We start from the raw sequence: 17,629 nt of genomic DNA, 5'->3' as shown, positions 1-17,629 counted from the left end.
AAAACTTCTTTGTGTGGATGATTACAATGATGCTGTATATTGACACAACTAATGTTCCTGCATTAACAACTCAAACGAGAACAAAGTGGCTGCTATGCCAGTTATAAATAGTTTAGTGGATTGAATTAAAAATCCATGGACTCAAGATCATTAAATTTATATCTATAATTAATATAATTCTATTAATTTTTTTTGTTCTGTTTTTCTTTCATTAATATAATTAATCGTTTTTTGTTTTGTTAATTGTTTGATTTGAGGTTAATTTTATTAAAAAATAATTTGAATGGAAATAATACTGATTTCATTCAATAATTTCTAAATGTAATTTGCAAAATATGTGATGTCACACTAGGAAGGGGAGAGTCTCACAAATTTGATCAGGAATAGGGGAGGAGCAAAAAATTATAAAAACGTGATTTAATTTCTTTTTCTTATCTTTAATTTTAACTAAAAAATAACGTTTGCGAACAGAACTACTTCTCGCTTAATGTTTGAATCGAGTACTTCTTGAAGAGACCGGTAAAAAATCTGCCTCCTCAAATTGATACCTTTTTTTCACTATTCGGGCTTCTTGTATTTAATATTGAACAGCTATAACGTAGCGTCACATTTAAACAAGGATTCTACTATTTTCAGTTCGCTTGTTGCTCAATAGGTGGATGTCCGATTTCCTATGTCGCTATCATTTTCAAGAATTATTTTGGTATTATAATTCTAGTCTAGCCCGGAATTTCTGAAATTTTAGTTACGAATCGATGACGATGCGCTGTAAGTTGGAAGAGCAGCGCATCAAAAAATGATTGACCGATCTAGAAGGTTAAGTTACGAAAACGCAGGATATATTTCGGGGAAAATGGTGAACGATCTTAGCCCTAGAAAAACTATGCTTGTTTTGGTGATTGTGGTGGGTTGCTTCGCAGTTCTATGGCCTAAGGTATTTTATCCTATGTTGGTTGGCTCAGCAAATACCAGAATAAAACCTAGCTCTATTGATAGAACGCAAGGTAGGTCTCGTTTTAAAAATAATGAATCATTGAATAACCATTTGAATTCAGGAAATTTGAAATTTATCATCTCTAAATGATCAATTTGATTATTACTGAAACTTTATTTCTTCTCGATTCTTGATTTCTTCTAGATATCATTGAACTAAAAGTACCTGCTTTGTTAGTATATTTCCCATTTGACAAAATTTTCAGTGAAGAAATACAAATGAAAAAGCTTTCATATTACTCAAAATGTTGAAAGAAAATACCCTATTATCATTGGATAATTAATTTTATACCCAAATTTGTATTGTGTGCATATGAAATATCTAAATAAATTCAAAACTTCAGAATTGACATTGAATGTTGTATAACAAAACTATTAGTTACAGATATAAAGATATAAAATACTCTCCACTTTGATTACAAATCTGTTTTCATATATATATATGTATATATATATATATATATATATATATATATATATATATATATATATATATATATATATATATATATATATATATATATATATATATATATATATATATATTTATTTATTATATACCTAATCATGTATTAATTCCATTATTGTAAATAGGAAATTTATTTTCAGAAAACAAATAGTATATTTAGTCCCATTATTTAATCTGGAACCTAGATGTCTTGGCAGTTGCATTTTCAAATATAATTAAATAGAACCAGACTTAGAAAATTAATTGGCACAAATGACTGAAGATTAATGCTTGCATATATATGGAATAAATTACACTTAAATATCTACTGTTGAAAGGTGCAAGTAGATGTCAGTTTTGTTAGTTCGATAGTAATAAAAAAAGGTGGATCCTTTTTATCACTGATAAAAATGCCTGTTCCTCATAACCACAATACATTTAGTATGCTCACATCATTTTAATGTCTACCCTGTCAATCATTATTATTAAATATTGTTTATACTTGATACAAAAACAAACTACTTATATTGAAATCTAATTCCAAACTGATCCTGAGGGAAAATTGTATTATCTCCTGAGCAAGCTTGAATAATAAATATCAAAATGAATATTCCACATACTAAAAAAGGAAATTTTTAAATCATTAGGTATATCGAGCAACAAGAGCAACAATTCATTACAATTGCGTTGTTCATTCATATCTTCAATTATTGATTTATTTTGTCAATAAATATTCAGTTAAGGATACAATTTTGTAACAAATTTCTTTTACAACTCAATTATTTTGCTCAAAAACTGACACTGATATTTCACAAAATTGGTATCCGTTTTTCCCAAAAAATTACTGATTAGCAAAAGTATTTCATTCATTCATTATAAAAAGAAATTTTTCTAAAAATAAAAGCTCTTGTGTTTTTACTGTTGAGTTAAAATAGAAGTATAAATTTCTAATTGTAATTAGGTAGTAGGAACAAATTAGGAATCATGGTACCAAAAATTATTTGACCAGACATGCTTGTAACAAAATATCTATTTACTAATATAAGCATTTACAAAACAGTCATTTCCAATTCTATATCATAGTTATTTATCCCACTATTGCTAATTAATATGAGTATTTAGGTTGTTGTGATGTTATATATGAAAGAGATGTGACTACAATCAAACTAATGTCTGAAATATGCAAGACAATTATTAAGAACAATGAAGAAAACTCTCTATTGAATAAAGATGTAATACAGAAATGCCAAAGTATTGTTTTGGATACATGTGGCATTGACATTTCTGCTGTACTGCAGGGACAAGTAAGACTGGGGCACTCTACTAAACAGATATTAGAAGAGATAAGATCTTTAAATGGTTCCTTATGTTTAAAATATAATTTTGGAGTAGCTCCGTGGGAGTTAGGAGTGCCTCATAGAGTTAATGTTAAGATGTTGCCTTCTTCCAGTAAGCACTGTTTAGTTCAAGATTTTTCTTATTAACATTATTAACAACGTTTTTTATTGCTTTGATATCCACATTTAAAACTAATAATGTATTTTAAAATAAATATGTGTGTCTACCTGGCACCATTTCATGATTTTTCATAAATCACTAATTTATGTTTACCACACTGTAGTAATTATCATCTAATCTTTCTGGCATTTAAGCTGTAATCAAACAATTACATAAATAATTAATTCATCTGATAATTTAGGGAAGGAAGTAATATTAGCTATTTTATCTATAATTAACATTATTATTTTAGCTATTATTATCATGTATTCTGACAATTAAGTTGTAAAAAGCATAATTTATTTTTCTGTTAGCTTTGGGAGAATGATTAGTATTGATTATTTTAGCTATCAGGCAAGAAAGACCACTACATCTTAGATCAGAAATGGTGCATCCCGCATTCAGGGAACGAGGAAGGGCTATTCCTCAAACGGAATTTACTCCAACTAAACCTGCTCCACCTTCACACTTGATTAAGAAGGTTGTTGAAGGCAAGGTAAGTATTTCAATAAAATGTTACATGAAATATTACAAGAAATAATTGATCCAATAAATTTGAATTACGGACATTACTGTAAGATTATTAAGAAACTTGTAATCAAAATTTTATGCGATGGCAAAAAATTATTGAAGTAAAACATGAGTTACAAATAATCATTTTTATAGCAATTAGTTTTTGATAACATGCTAATCAATTCATGATATTTCACAAATTTAATACCATGTAATTATTTCTATATAGATGATGTGATTGGATTAGTTTTGATTTTTATGGAAGCTGCAAAATCATCTATGTAACACATGATAAATTATTTAATATGCTACAAACACTCTCAGGTTCAGAAAATTACCTATCAAATTAATCAAGTGAACAAAACTTGATTGAGAATTGACATTGATGTTCCTACCAAATAGCATATGAAATATTATTAGTTTCCTTCCTTTTTTTAACTTTAGGCGGATCTTAATATTAACAAACTACTATACTACAAAACCTAATTTCAGTTACAAATTAAGAGCTGCTATTAGGTATTTTGATGAAATGTATAGTGCAATATCCAAGAAACATAGTAAACACTGTTTACTGATACCACTAAACCAACTCTCAAAATTACACAATTTGACCCGCATTTCAGTAACAAATTTATCGCCTTCAGAGACCAAAGGTTAACTGTTCATTTACCTCCACACTATCAACCATTCAAGAATATAGTTGAATACCTAGACGTGATCATTATTGAGTATATTCAAAAAGTACTGAATTATCAAAATGCTACGATCTGGTTCTAACAGAATTTTTTATAACACACTTTTATCAACAATCACAATATTTATTTACATTCTTTGAGTTAATTTGCTCGTGATTGTTAGATAATCTAACATCTATAATGTATTTATGAGGCTTACATCCAGTGATATAACTTCTAATACTTCAGACTAGGTTTATTGACCAATTTTTTTCAATCTCTTTGCGTTTCTTGTTCTTAAAAATTTTTCTAGTAGTGAATTTTGGTGGTTTTCCTTGATTTTGTGACGTTTGATGATCTTCTCTTGGACAACTTTTTGTACAGTGCACTTCCAGGTCCACGTTAATGGTGTGATTTGTTAATACCCTGGAACATCTACTAGTTAATGGAGTTTCTAATTGGGAGCTCTGGATAATATTTATATTAGATTTGGAAGTGCAACCCCACAGCTCAATTCCATATGTTCATATAGGCTTGAAACAAACTTGTAGATAAGGACTTAGTTTTCAAGTGAGACTTTGGATTTGTTGTCAAGTTGTTTTCTTTTTTTTGTGATATGATGTTTCCAGTTAAGTTTTTTGTCTAGGTGGGTTCCTAGGTAATAAGCACTATTTGCTTGTGGTATTTCTGTATTCAGCTTACTGTTGGACATGTATCCTTATGTAGAGTGAATGTTACATTTGTTGATTAGCTCTCCTTTACTCCATTTTTGTAATTGGTTTAGATGAACCTGAATGTTTTATAACGGAAATTAGTTGAGAATTAAAGCGGACCATCTAAAATTGTGGAACAAAAAGAAGAATAAACAAGAGATTCAAGCAATTGAACTATTATAATGGATTCTTAAAAACCCAGCATGTGTGGCATTCTGCATTTTTTGCATGTCCAGCTCTCTTCTGACAATTCTGTGTAGACCTTAGTTTTTATATGACCTGAAATAAAAAGTCTATTGAAGAGAAGAGGAGAGCGGAGATTATCGATTGTCTTCCTTAATTTTAATTAATATGAGTTTGCTAAAATTATTCCTCCATTGATCAACACCCACTCTTAGTTTATGAACTAATGGGAATGAATACATATGTTATTTATATTTTTTTAGAATACTCATCACAGGTATCCGCATTTTCTAAGGAATTTTTTCCTCTTTATTATTAAGACTGGATTTTTCTTCTTCTTTTTTCCTGTGTCATGAGGGGTGAAGTAGTTTCAACCCTAAACTCTTAACTTCCAATTACTGTCGATAATGTCTGAATAATAATTCAAAACCTACGAAAGAAAATACTCGGTTTAATGAAATTATTTTTTTTTCTTAATAATGGTAAAAGGCTGAAACAATATTTTCACTAGTTTTTGTTAAAAAAAATTGATGATGTTCCAACAAAAGTTTCTGATCTGAGATATACATATTGATTTTTTTAATATAATAAAAAATGACCATTAGTAAAAGCGATATTATTCATAATGGATTATTTACAATTCTTTTCACTCATTCAATTGATATTCTGTTTTTACTGTTTCATTATACTTATTTATAATTAACATAGGTACTAAAACAGTGTTTAGTTATTTTTAGATGGCAAGAATATTAGTTGGTAGTTTTCCAAAATTTATTTATACGCATTGAATCAAGTGACTGTATACTTTGGCAAGCTATTGCAAACATTCTATGAAAAATTTTAAAAGTAAAAAACATTTATTTTTCGTTGCCTTTTGAACATGATCTTAGTATTCACACATATATTTGTCATTAAATTACTTGTTGTTGAAAAATAGATTTAGTTTCCCCAAACCTGTTTTTGGTAAAATGAGATAATTTCTGTCTTTTTATTTATACAGTGATATTCTAATAACAAATATTTCCGCTTTGAAAAACTGCAAGCATTATCCCAACTTAAGATCAAACCAATTATATTGAAGACCCTTGTTTATGCTTAGTCAATAGCATACTTATTTTGATAATTTTTTAATTTGATAACAAATTTATATAATCTTTTTTTATATATAAAAATTTTTTTTTTCAAAAGTGGTTTCAATCAATTGATTGTTGTGATACTATTATTTGCGAAAGGGCCTGCAAGTGATAATCAGAAGTCACCTCCTCCTTGTCAATTAAATTTTGAGCATTGCAATTATTGCTTGTTTGACTCAGCGATAACAGGTGGCAACACCGCAACCAATGAGATTACATTTCTGTCTTTACTAATTTATTATGATAAGATGTTGGCAAGCTTGGTATGAGTTTGATTTTGGGTAGTTATGGTAAGCATTAGGAACAAATACATCTTCCTACCTTATTCTATGTCAGAGATATCTCGGATTTTTGAATTTTGTTTCTAAAACGCGGCAGCAGCTAAATACTTTTATGGCTCTCTCGACCGCTCGATAGGGAGGAAGTTAAACGTTCCACAAGCTTTGATTGATTTGCAATTAATCTATACGTTATAGACATGTGATTGTTTGATGATTTTTAATCGATTTTTTTCTTTTGAACTGGAACTGGAATTATCTATCAATAAATATTATTGAAACCTCCTCACAATATTATACCTAGATCATTAAGAGTGAACAACAGGTCCCCCATTTGCCTGATTCAACAAATCCGCTTCATACTGTTATGAGTGTACTTTATATATTCGGATATGCGGAGGCAAGGTTTTATAGACTCTACAAATAACCAAATTCCTCATAAATTATTGAATGAAATATTGTTTTTTGCTACTTCAGCATTAGTTTCATATCGTTTCGACATAATAAACCTGTTAATAATTCAATATCCCCAATAAAGACAAGTTTTTATATATTTCTACAAAAACCATTTACCCTAAATTAATTACAGTTTAGTCACTGGTGTTGATAAAGAAATGGGGTTGCTACTTCTAGGAAGGGAGCTACATATTTAGAAAGCTTCGGGTGTTAATCACGTAAATTTTTGTTACTGATCTGAAGTTATGTTGTAAAAAAATTTTTATGAAGGGTTGTATCAGTCAAAGCTCTTTAAAAGTTTGAAATTCATAGTAAAAGAGCTTTATAGCAGAAATCTCAAAAATTTTATAACATAAGTTACTTTTTATTCATTTTTTACAAAACAATGGTTTTATTTGAATACTGATCCCTTTGCTCTGCCCTTGTCTCATTTATATATCAAAATATTTATCATCACGTCAGATTGTAACGTTATATAAACTAACGTTAGAAATGGTCAAATTTAAGCTGTTGAAATGTGCCTACAAAAGTTGGTGTCACGAATTTAAATGTGGTACACAGTCGTGTACAGACCTATATGCAAATGTGGTAATCGCTGAACCACACGAATATGTTAAAAGAAACCATGATCTCTTGTTGCAAGATCAACGTGTAACTATAAGACAAATAGTCTTGTACTTTGTATAATTTTTTGCAAGTCGTCTTTTGATATAGTATAGATGAGACGAATAAACTTTTCTTACAAGATTAGTAATAATGGATGAGTCATGGATACTTCGCTTTGATGTAAAGACCCAAATGCAAAGTATAATTCACCTTTCGAAAACATAACATGCAGTATTCGGCAGGGAAATTTATACTAATCCTGTTTGGGATGCTGGATATGTAATTTTTGTAGATTGCCTGCAAAAGAGAGTTACTATTACATATGCTTCTTATGTAACTTACTAACTAATTAAAAATGAATAAAAAATATGTATAAATCCAAAAACTACAAAGTTTGTTAATCCGAACTCTGTATAACAACAGCAGGAATTAAATTTCTAACTCAGCAACCTTGACCAAAGTCAATTTTTATCTTGAAACTAAAAAATTCGTCATCACAGATAGTAATTATTTGTCTAATAATCAGAAATTCTCCATGTTTCGAAACTTATTATTTGAAGATCTACTCAACATTTAAAAAACCAGAGAATTATACATGAACTAAGTCTTCCTGCTTGCATATATACAACTTTCAATTCTTTCTTCAAATTATTTACTCAATAGATTTACAACAGAATATTTATTTTGTATATAGATAATACCTCAGTAGCCATTTTCGCGTCACCTGAATGATTAACATGCGACCACGGCGAAACTGGTAAATTTAGTTCGTAGAATCCATTTATCCGGGTCCCAAATGCCTGAAATGAGTTCTTCCAGTTTTACCAATTTATAATTACAACTTGAAAATTGAATGGAAGGTTTTATTTTAGCGGGCCTATTTTTAGGCGATGGAACCTTAATTGTTCAATAACTCGGGAAAAAATATTTTTCTATCAAATGTGTTTGAATCAAGAGGAACTGCCGTTTCATAAACCCAGATCAAAAGGCCGAAGTCAACCAATCCAATTATATGTAAAACTGGAAGTACTATTTCATTCATATATTTATATATGAATGTTAGGTCGTTTTAAATTCACTGGTAAAATCGACCAAAATGTGTCACAGGTAGTACAGAAAGCAGGCAAATATCCGAAAACGGACAATAGTTTTCATTAAATTGGTACACTCTTAATTCACATTTCAATACAATAGTATAATTAAAAACATCCCTAAATTAGATTTTTATATATCAGATAAACGACTGGAAATACCTAAGTATAGCGGGAGCATAAGAATACAATTCTTGGAAAATCGTAATCATTGCTAGAGCTCTAAACACTTTTGAGTTATAGGTTAAGTTTTTTTTTGGTTTTAAAATAGCACCATAAAATGTGGCCAAGTTTATGTGTACCGATATTGCATCTCTATCTGAATTTACCACACCAAAAGGTCATCCACCTGCTATCTGGCCCAATTTACTACCGCCCTTAAGAATTTTCATATATTTTTTCTTTCATAATCCTCAGTTGTGCCCTATGTGAGAAGCAGATATATAAATAAATATATAGGATATGTTGTACCAAAACAAAATATCATAACATTGTTCCTAGTACCTTATTATTATTATCGTAAAATCAGTTTTTTTCCTTTTATTTTGCAATGGAGGAGCACCCGGAAATAACAAAATTTTGGTGTATGAATATGAAGAATTGGAAAGTTTCTTGTTGACATTAGTTATATAACTTTTATGATAGTCTTAAGTATAACTTAATAATAATGTCTATACTACTCTTGTTCTATTTATAGCCTGGGCCTATTCCTGGGATGCGTCCAACCATAGGAGGCGCCGGTCATATAGTGCCTCCTTCAAAACAAGGTGGTAATACTATGGGATTAATTATGCCCTTATACACCATTGGAATTGTTGTATTCTTTGCGTACACGGTCATGAAGGTAAGTCATTTTTCAATATCTGCTAACTGAATCTTTCTATCTTTTTGTCAACTCATTTAAAACGCATTTAAAAGTAATATATAAACAATGTTAGATTCCTAGAGCAACCCTAAGGGACTAACCGATAAATATTTCATGAAATGTCACCTAGTACATTACTAGAGAATCAAAATTGGAAACATATTTTACCATTTTCTTAGGGAAATGTTTTTTATCAAATTTAATGTACAAAAATTTAATAACCAATTGGTTGCAAGAAGGATTGGTACCAAAACTATGATTTCAATTTTCAGATCAAATGAGATAGAAAAGTTGGAAAAACTTATTTCATTTCTTACTTCTTATTACAACAATACAAACACTGAAACGGTTTTTGATGAGATGAACTTTATTTTATGTTATTTTATTGGTTATAATATGCTCAACTTTAAAGAACTATTTGCTTTATACAATGTTCCTAACAGCAGAAATATTCGATTCTACATAGTGCGTTATTAAAAAAAGTTAGGTATTGTCCTTAACAAAAAACCATTTAGATCCAGTCTTATTGGGTTTGTAAAAGAGAAATGTGAGAAAGGCTTTCATTAGGCCACTCAACCAATTTGAAGATATTAGAATATGTTTAGATGTTAAAACTGCCCCAATATGAAACTTATCGGAGCACTGTAAAAATTTCGGAGTCCTTTTTTAACCTGTAATCAAATAGTTGAACACAACATTTGAAATATCACTGCTTATAAACAATTGATTTTAAAAATTTGAAATTTTTCTTGACTGATGAGTTAAAATGAAGTGCACAAGTTTATTTTTCTGTTGATACCCATAATTTTATAAATGTCTAGTACTGAAATGTTTATAGTTAATTTTTTTTAAACCAGGTCTAATATATTCCCATTACCCTGACATCTTATTAAATAATACAATCTTGAAATAGTAAATTGATCACTAGTTGCAGTTGTATGTTCACAAACCTTGATTTCAAATTTCATGTAATACCCGAAGTGTCTAAATTCCATCGGGCTATAATTAAGAAAACCCAACAAATATTTGAGCCACTTTCATAGTTTGGTATTGATTTCATTGTGAAACTCTTTCTTTTTATCAAGTGCAGGGAGTACCACCCGAGTTGGGGTCAATATATGGGTTTAGCCTATTGTTATCACAAACACCGAAAATAGTGTGCCAAAGGCGTGCCGGTTGGATACTCGTAAAAAGGAAAGAATTTTATTTTAACAGAATAAAAATTAGGCATTATGTACATAGTATTAGGTACACTTATTTTTTATTGAACATTATACGAAAAATTGGAGTCTTCTCTATGCGTCTAGAATGATAACTTGCGTTATCCATAACTACTACTGAATCAAACGGAAGTTATTTTATTATTTCACCAAAATAGTCTTCAAAAACATCCGAATCCATGTCCTCGTGGTAATCTCCCGTATGGCACGACTGAAAGGTTAGCAAACCCATTGACAGGCCTTCCATGAAAGCTTGGTGAGCACTGGTTACATTTTTGTTTTGTCACATTTTTGGTACTGTATAACCTTCATTAATCCACGTCTCATCAAGATAAAAGATTTTCTTCTGCTCTGTTCTGTACTGCCTTATACTTCTTAAGTATTTTCGTCGCCAGCAAACAATTTCATAGCTTTCCAGTAAAAGTGATTTATAGTTATGCTATTCCCAGGCAAAATCTATATTTCTTAAAGTGGTCCATAAAAGTTTTTTAGTTATCAACGGAATACTGTCATCCTGGCCAAGCTCCATTAAAATCTTATCTAGGGTGGGTATTTCTTTTTTAAAATAAGAAGAGTGAACTTTTCATCGAATTACACTTTTGGCGTCTTCATCAAGGACTTTTACTGGTCTGCCTGGACTTGGCCTGCTATCTTTCTCTCTCGCAATAATTTAAAAACGGTGGACTTTCCAACTCCAGTCATTCGGGAACATAGGTCGACAGTTTCTTGTACAGTAAATTTCGGGTAATCGTATTTAATGCAATCGTGTACATTTAAAATAATAAGTTTTTCATTAAATGGTAGAATTATTGGAACATCTTTTCGTTGGTGTAAATGTCGCCATTTTATTACTAATCCTATAATACTGTGAACAATATTTACGGCTTAACAGCAAATACTGATGCGTTCAACTAAACAAATATACTTATAAAGGTCTAAAAATTTTGGGTAAGGCACCATTGCCCTTACGGCGCATGGTTAAGGCGAATCTGAAATAGGGTTGGAATTAGACAGAGGTACTAATAGAAGGTTAAACGGTACCTGTTAGACGTAAAACGTAACTGTATAATCTACTACCTAAGTAATCCCTACACAATATTTCAAGACCTACATCTATGGCCGACACCGAAATTGAGCCGAACTGGACGGAATTCCCCATTTTATTGCTATATACATTTCTGAAATAGAATATACCTATTTATACGCCTTTACCATATATAAAATCAGTTACTTCTAAACTTTCTTGAATCTTTGAACAATATAATTTGAAGGTAGCTCACAAACAAAATTTGACAATTCAAATCGTATTTGTTAAAATCAAATAATATATAATATACTAATTAACATAACGTAACTCTCAATTTAACCTTTAAATGGGTTTTGTTGGACATAACTTTCGAATTTCTTAAAACTTATTACAAAAAGATATAGTCAATTAATTATTTTTGTTTTTAATATCTCCATCTGTTTTTTGTTTTAGGTTGTATTCAAAAAACAATCAGACGCTTTGTACCCGCCTATAAATCCTGATCCACATTTTAGAAGAGAAGTTTTTCAAGCAGATCGACGTCATTTAGAATCAAAAGTATCTAAAGATTCTGTTTCCAGCAAATTAGGTATGCATTTTTGCTCAATTTAGATTTTATTTCACAAAAAAATCACCATATAAATAAAAACGTCATTTGCAGTTGGTTTTTTTTTAAATTCAATATGGAAAGAATTTCTTTCAAAGTAGCTCATATCGATTCTTTCCAATCTATCAGAGCTACATTTTTTCATAGTCATTTTAAATTTAAATGATATGATTGATAATTATATAGTACAAAAAAGTGAATTTGTAATATTTCACTGTTTCTTGCTGCGAAAAGGATGGAAAGAACGAGACGCAAGTAAGTAATCAAATTTATGAAATTTGATTGGAAAATATGCTAATTCCGTTAATTATATCACTTTTTGCGCCAGTTTAATACTTATTTCACCCCACTATATTTTATTATTATACTATATTGCAATATTTAGTTGAAACAGGCAAACAAAAATAGTGCACATACAACAATAAAAATAAAACGACGCCACTATTAATAAAATTAATTTATGACACTATTCAGTTTTATATTGACCCAACAATTGGTAAAAATGAATGTTATTAATGTTCAGCTGCAACATATGGAAAATTCTAATTCTAATTTTGTAATAACTGTTCCAATGAATAGTTGATACTTAAATAAATGGGAGTTGGAAAAAATGTCATTTTCAGATACGTAATACACACACACACACACACACATATATATATATATATATATATATATATATATATATATATATATATATATATATATATATATATATATATATATATATATATATATATATATAGTAGGTAGGCAAGTAGGTACATAATGAAAATTTATAATTTATTGAGATTAGTTTTACTAAAGATAATAATTAAACTAAAGGCAGAAAATCGATAAAAAAAATAAAAGAAATTGAATTGATATTTGTAAGTTAATTAATTATAGTTATTTTATATATAAGGAATTATTTATTAAAAATGATATATTCTAAAAGGATTGCATATGTACAAATCATAATTTGTATCATAGAATAATGTTATTAATTATAAATTAATATAAAACTTAGTGGAAGATTGATTTTAAAAAAAAAATATATGAAACTGTTGCCAAAATGACCCATAATAGCGAAAATTCATAAACTATTAATGAAATAAAAGTTTATTTAAAAACATAAATATAAGAACTGACAAGTGTTTGAAAAGTGAAGGACATTGTGAGGAGACAAGAGCAAAAGTCTAGTCAGTCATATTATAGGGTTGCTAAGGAAAAAAAAGGGGGGGATCATTATTTGGAAAAAGAGTATAAGCAGAAAAGAGAATGGGGAGTGCAAAGTTATAAGAAATAGAAGTTAAATTTGAATCAAAATACAAAATAATTGCGAATTATTAAAGATGAATGGAAGATAAATATCTGGACTGAAGAAAATCCAATGAGTTGAAGATTTGTTACTAATCCAATGAGTTGAAGATTTGTTACTGACAATTCACAGAAGTAAATGCAAGTTTTAGATCTGATATTGCAAGATATTATCATCTCAGGTCAGTTCCTTCACGTATTATTGGCCAATAATAATAATAGTAACAATATAAAATAATTAAAAAAAAAAAGGAATATTACCTATAATTACGTTGACAATGGATAAAATTCCTTATTTGTGAGGTTAAGATTCCTTTTCCGTAGAAATAATATGAATTGTGTAGTATAATTAAATTTTGTTCAATGTATCATATGTAATCCTTTCACAGAAATAGAACTTCTTGATTATATCATATAAAATTGACATAATTTTTTAGTATTTTCCTTATATTGTACATCTAAATAATAGAATATTCATCTGAGTCGATTTATAACAGAGAACTGTGTAGAATTATCAAATTAGAGGAACGGCTAACTTCAGGTTAGACTCATAGGCGTACTCAACTACATTTTATTAAACTTTATTTGAATTAAAAATAATACAATTAACTTTCAACATAAAACTTTTATTGATTTGTTAAAAGGAAAAACATCCATAAGTTATCTATTTATGCCAGAACTCAAAGAGAGAATGAGTTTCATGCCCGGCAAATAACGTGCTAGCGACAACAATAGAAAAATAAAAACAATAATAGAGGCAGAAATAAATAATTACAATATATATATATATATATATATATATATATATATATATATATAAAATATGTAATAAAAATATGTAGCAGCCTTCAATAAAATTATTTATAGTTGTATTAAAATTTACAAAATAGCACTATAAATGTTATTTAAATGGTATTTTTTATCATTTATAGCTTTTTCGTTCTTATGAATGTGAACCATTTCTAAAAATTCCCTTTTCCGTGTATTGGATTCCGTTCCAAAAATTCATTGGTTGACAAAAAAATTTTGTAGTAACACAAGCATGAATAACATATTGTGTTAAAATGGACATATACAAATACGAAAATATGAAAAAAATAACATGTAAGGTTTTTACATGTATAGAACCATATTCATTGGTAAAATATTTAATATTTATTAAAAAAATAATTTCAAGTTTTTCAAATAGTATATATTGACAATATTTGTAGTTTACATCTAATAAACATGCCTCACATCTATTAAAAACAAAAACTTCTAAAAAAATCACTTTAAATATCAATTTGTTCCACTTTTTCCTTTTATGAAAACCAAAAGTAATCACCCATCATGGCCGAATCCCATCGTCATTAATACCGAATGGTCAGATGGGAATGGAGGAAATGAATTTTCTATGACATTCGAGCACCAAGGGATTTGTATGCGTCTAGAAGTTGGTAGTTTGGATTCATATTGTTGCTCAAAAATCCTCTTACTACACTAACAAATACCTTCCATGCTCTAAGTTCCTGTCTGGTGATCTTTTTTGCAAAATTGTCATCGTCCAGCAATTTTCTTAGTTGTGACCCAATAAAAATACCTTCCTTTAATTTGGCATCTCTCAACTGGGGAAAGACTTCTCCAAGGTATTTATTTGAATCCATCACCTTTATCCATAGCAATTACAAAGTTTTTCATCAATCCAAGTTTAATTTGAAGAGGGAGCAGAACATTTTTGGGATCTACAAGGGGTATAAACTTAACATTTTGAGATCCCGGTTGATCTAATGCCCGACTGTCCCATAGACGAAGAAAACAGCAATGTTTCGTAAAACCTTCTTTCATCTTCACAGAAGGAGCAACTGGTATAGACGGTTCCAAATTCCAAATTGTGTAATAACACTGCTTTTAGACTAGTCAATAAATAGGCGCCACTCATTGGGATTATGCTCAATATCAAGTTCCTTCATTAAACCATGAATATCTCGACAAGTACACAACGAATTTTCCATACTGTAGAATGCAGAAAATGTAATATTTCTTTTTCTAAAGGTCGTAATTTTTGTCTCTTTGGCTAACAAATTTCATTCCTTAAGACGGGAAGCAAGAAGTTCAGACTATTGTTTTGATAACCCCAAATCACGTGCTAAATCATTCAACTCACTTTGAACAATCAAATGTGGCTTGCCGGAACTGGTTCTTGGAGTAAAAATAGGGTCGGTGCATTGTTCCTCGGAGATTCTGATGATACGTTGTCTTCAGTATAGTCTAAAATAATATTTTGCGGATCTAAAGGCGCAATCGGTACTGGTAAATCTTCGTTATAGAGAACAGGTGATATAGCAGACGGCAAATTTAGACTCGATCTTGTGCTTTCCTTCACACGTATCACGTAGTGTGATACTTTTGAGCTCTAGATTTTATTCTTATTTTGATATTCATGATGAAGGTGATTTATTGATCAATATAAATATGCAAATTGTCAGTTTAAATATCTTGTTTTTATAGATGATTAAAAAAAAGTCGAAACGTCAATGATGAACCTAAAATGAAGAAGATTTAGAAACATTATATACATTATATATATATATATATATATATATATATATTGTTATGGTATAAATATATCCAAATTAAATTATTAAATAATAATAAAATATAAATAAAGCAATAAGTTCAGTTCTGTTATTCGGTTATTTAGAGCAGTTTATCACAATAAAATAAATGTTATAAATGATAAAATATAAAAATTTTGACAACTGCAATGATAAAATTAATAACATAGGAATGAAATAAATACAACAAAGAAATTATAGAATAATATTATTTGAATAAAGTCACAATAATTTAAAAATTTAGAAATGACAATTTAGTAACTAACTTTTAAAATAAATATCATTGGTTAAATAAAAAAAAACTAATAAAAAAAAATAGGAATGAAGAAGAGAATCAACAACGGGAAGAAAGAAATTTTTTTTGGCAAGAAAAGAAAAGAGTAAAATAATTTCCAATTTCCAATTTAAAAAAAAAAAAAAATACAACATAACAAACACTTAAGGTACTGTTCTATTAAGTTTAAGTATTTCTTTTAGTATATAATATTTGAGTTCACATTTCCATATAATTTAGTTTTATGAATGTAATTACGAGTATGAATGAATGAATGAATGTTTGTAAAATAAAATAATTGTAATAGCTAGTTAAGAAATTGTATATTTTGAATATTTTATTCATTATAAAGAACAGACCCGGTCTTAAGACTATTATCATCTGACCTTATAACCATAACAATTTATCGCAATAAAATTTTTTAATTTGACCTCACAATATAATACCCTGAGAATAAAAAAGAAAAAATAATAACATAATAAAATAAAGAAATTCAAATAATTATTAATAACGCCCAAATTAAAATCTGATTTTATTTAAAAAAAAATTATAAAAATAAACATTACACATTATCATACCATAACAATAATGGCGCCCAACGTGGGGCATACATAAAAATTGGGCATAAAAAAAAATTGGACATAACAAAATTTGGCATTGAAGAGTTTACAGTAATAACAAATTTAAACAAGAAAAATGGAAAAAGGAATGACACTCAGAGATGGGAAACAAATAAGAGCAGAAGGAGAATCAGATGAAGAAGAAAGGAGACATGGAATGGGTGATTTCCAAGTACATGATATGGAACAAGACCATAATGAAGAAACAGAGAGAACTGAAACAGAAGAAATGATAGAAAATCAAACAGCAGAAAATTCACAGAAAAAGAAAGAGAGGATGGATATAATGAGTATGTTCCATATTATGATGAAAAAAATGGATGAATCTAAAGAAGAAATAAAACGAGAAATGAATACAAATAGTCAAAGAATGGAAGAGAAAATAGAAGATATGAGAAAACAATTGGAAGAAGTAAGAAGCTATGCTGAAAACAAGAGACAAAACAAGAAATTCGAGATGAAATGTTAGGAAGATTAATGGAAGTGGAAGAAATACAATCTAGAGAAATGGAAAATATTAAGAAAAATGAAAATGAAT

General features: G+C 28.9%; 1 protein-coding gene across 7 annotated transcripts in view; it reads left to right on the top strand.

Moving 5' to 3' along the window:
• The first annotated feature begins 639 nt into the window (after window positions 1–639).
• Window positions 640–17,629, top strand: part of LOC130444658 (DNA ligase 1) — a 53,206-nt gene continuing 36,216 nt past the window's right edge. The window contains exons 1-6 of one of the 7 annotated variants that reach the window (XM_056779928.1): window positions 678–1,004; window positions 2,564–2,890; window positions 3,286–3,434; window positions 9,283–9,429; window positions 12,151–12,286; window positions 12,539–12,559. In XM_056779928.1, coding sequence (XP_056635906.1) covers window positions 797–1,004; window positions 2,564–2,890; window positions 3,286–3,434; window positions 9,283–9,429; window positions 12,151–12,286; window positions 12,539–12,559 — 988 coding nt within the window. In that variant the 5' untranslated portion in view covers window positions 678–796. Of the gene's footprint in view, window positions 1,005–2,563; window positions 2,891–3,285; window positions 3,435–9,282; window positions 9,430–12,150; window positions 12,287–12,538; window positions 12,560–17,629 lie in introns of all 7 variants that reach the window. The other 6 variants (XM_056779929.1, XM_056779933.1, XM_056779931.1 and 3 more) reach the window with 6 other exon arrangements.

The sequence above is a fragment of the Diorhabda sublineata genome, chromosome 5 (assembly GCF_026230105.1).
Source record: "Diorhabda sublineata isolate icDioSubl1.1 chromosome 5, icDioSubl1.1, whole genome shotgun sequence".
Taxonomy (NCBI): domain Eukaryota; kingdom Metazoa; phylum Arthropoda; class Insecta; order Coleoptera; family Chrysomelidae; genus Diorhabda; species Diorhabda sublineata.
This window is presented reverse-complemented; position numbering and strand designations above follow the sequence as displayed.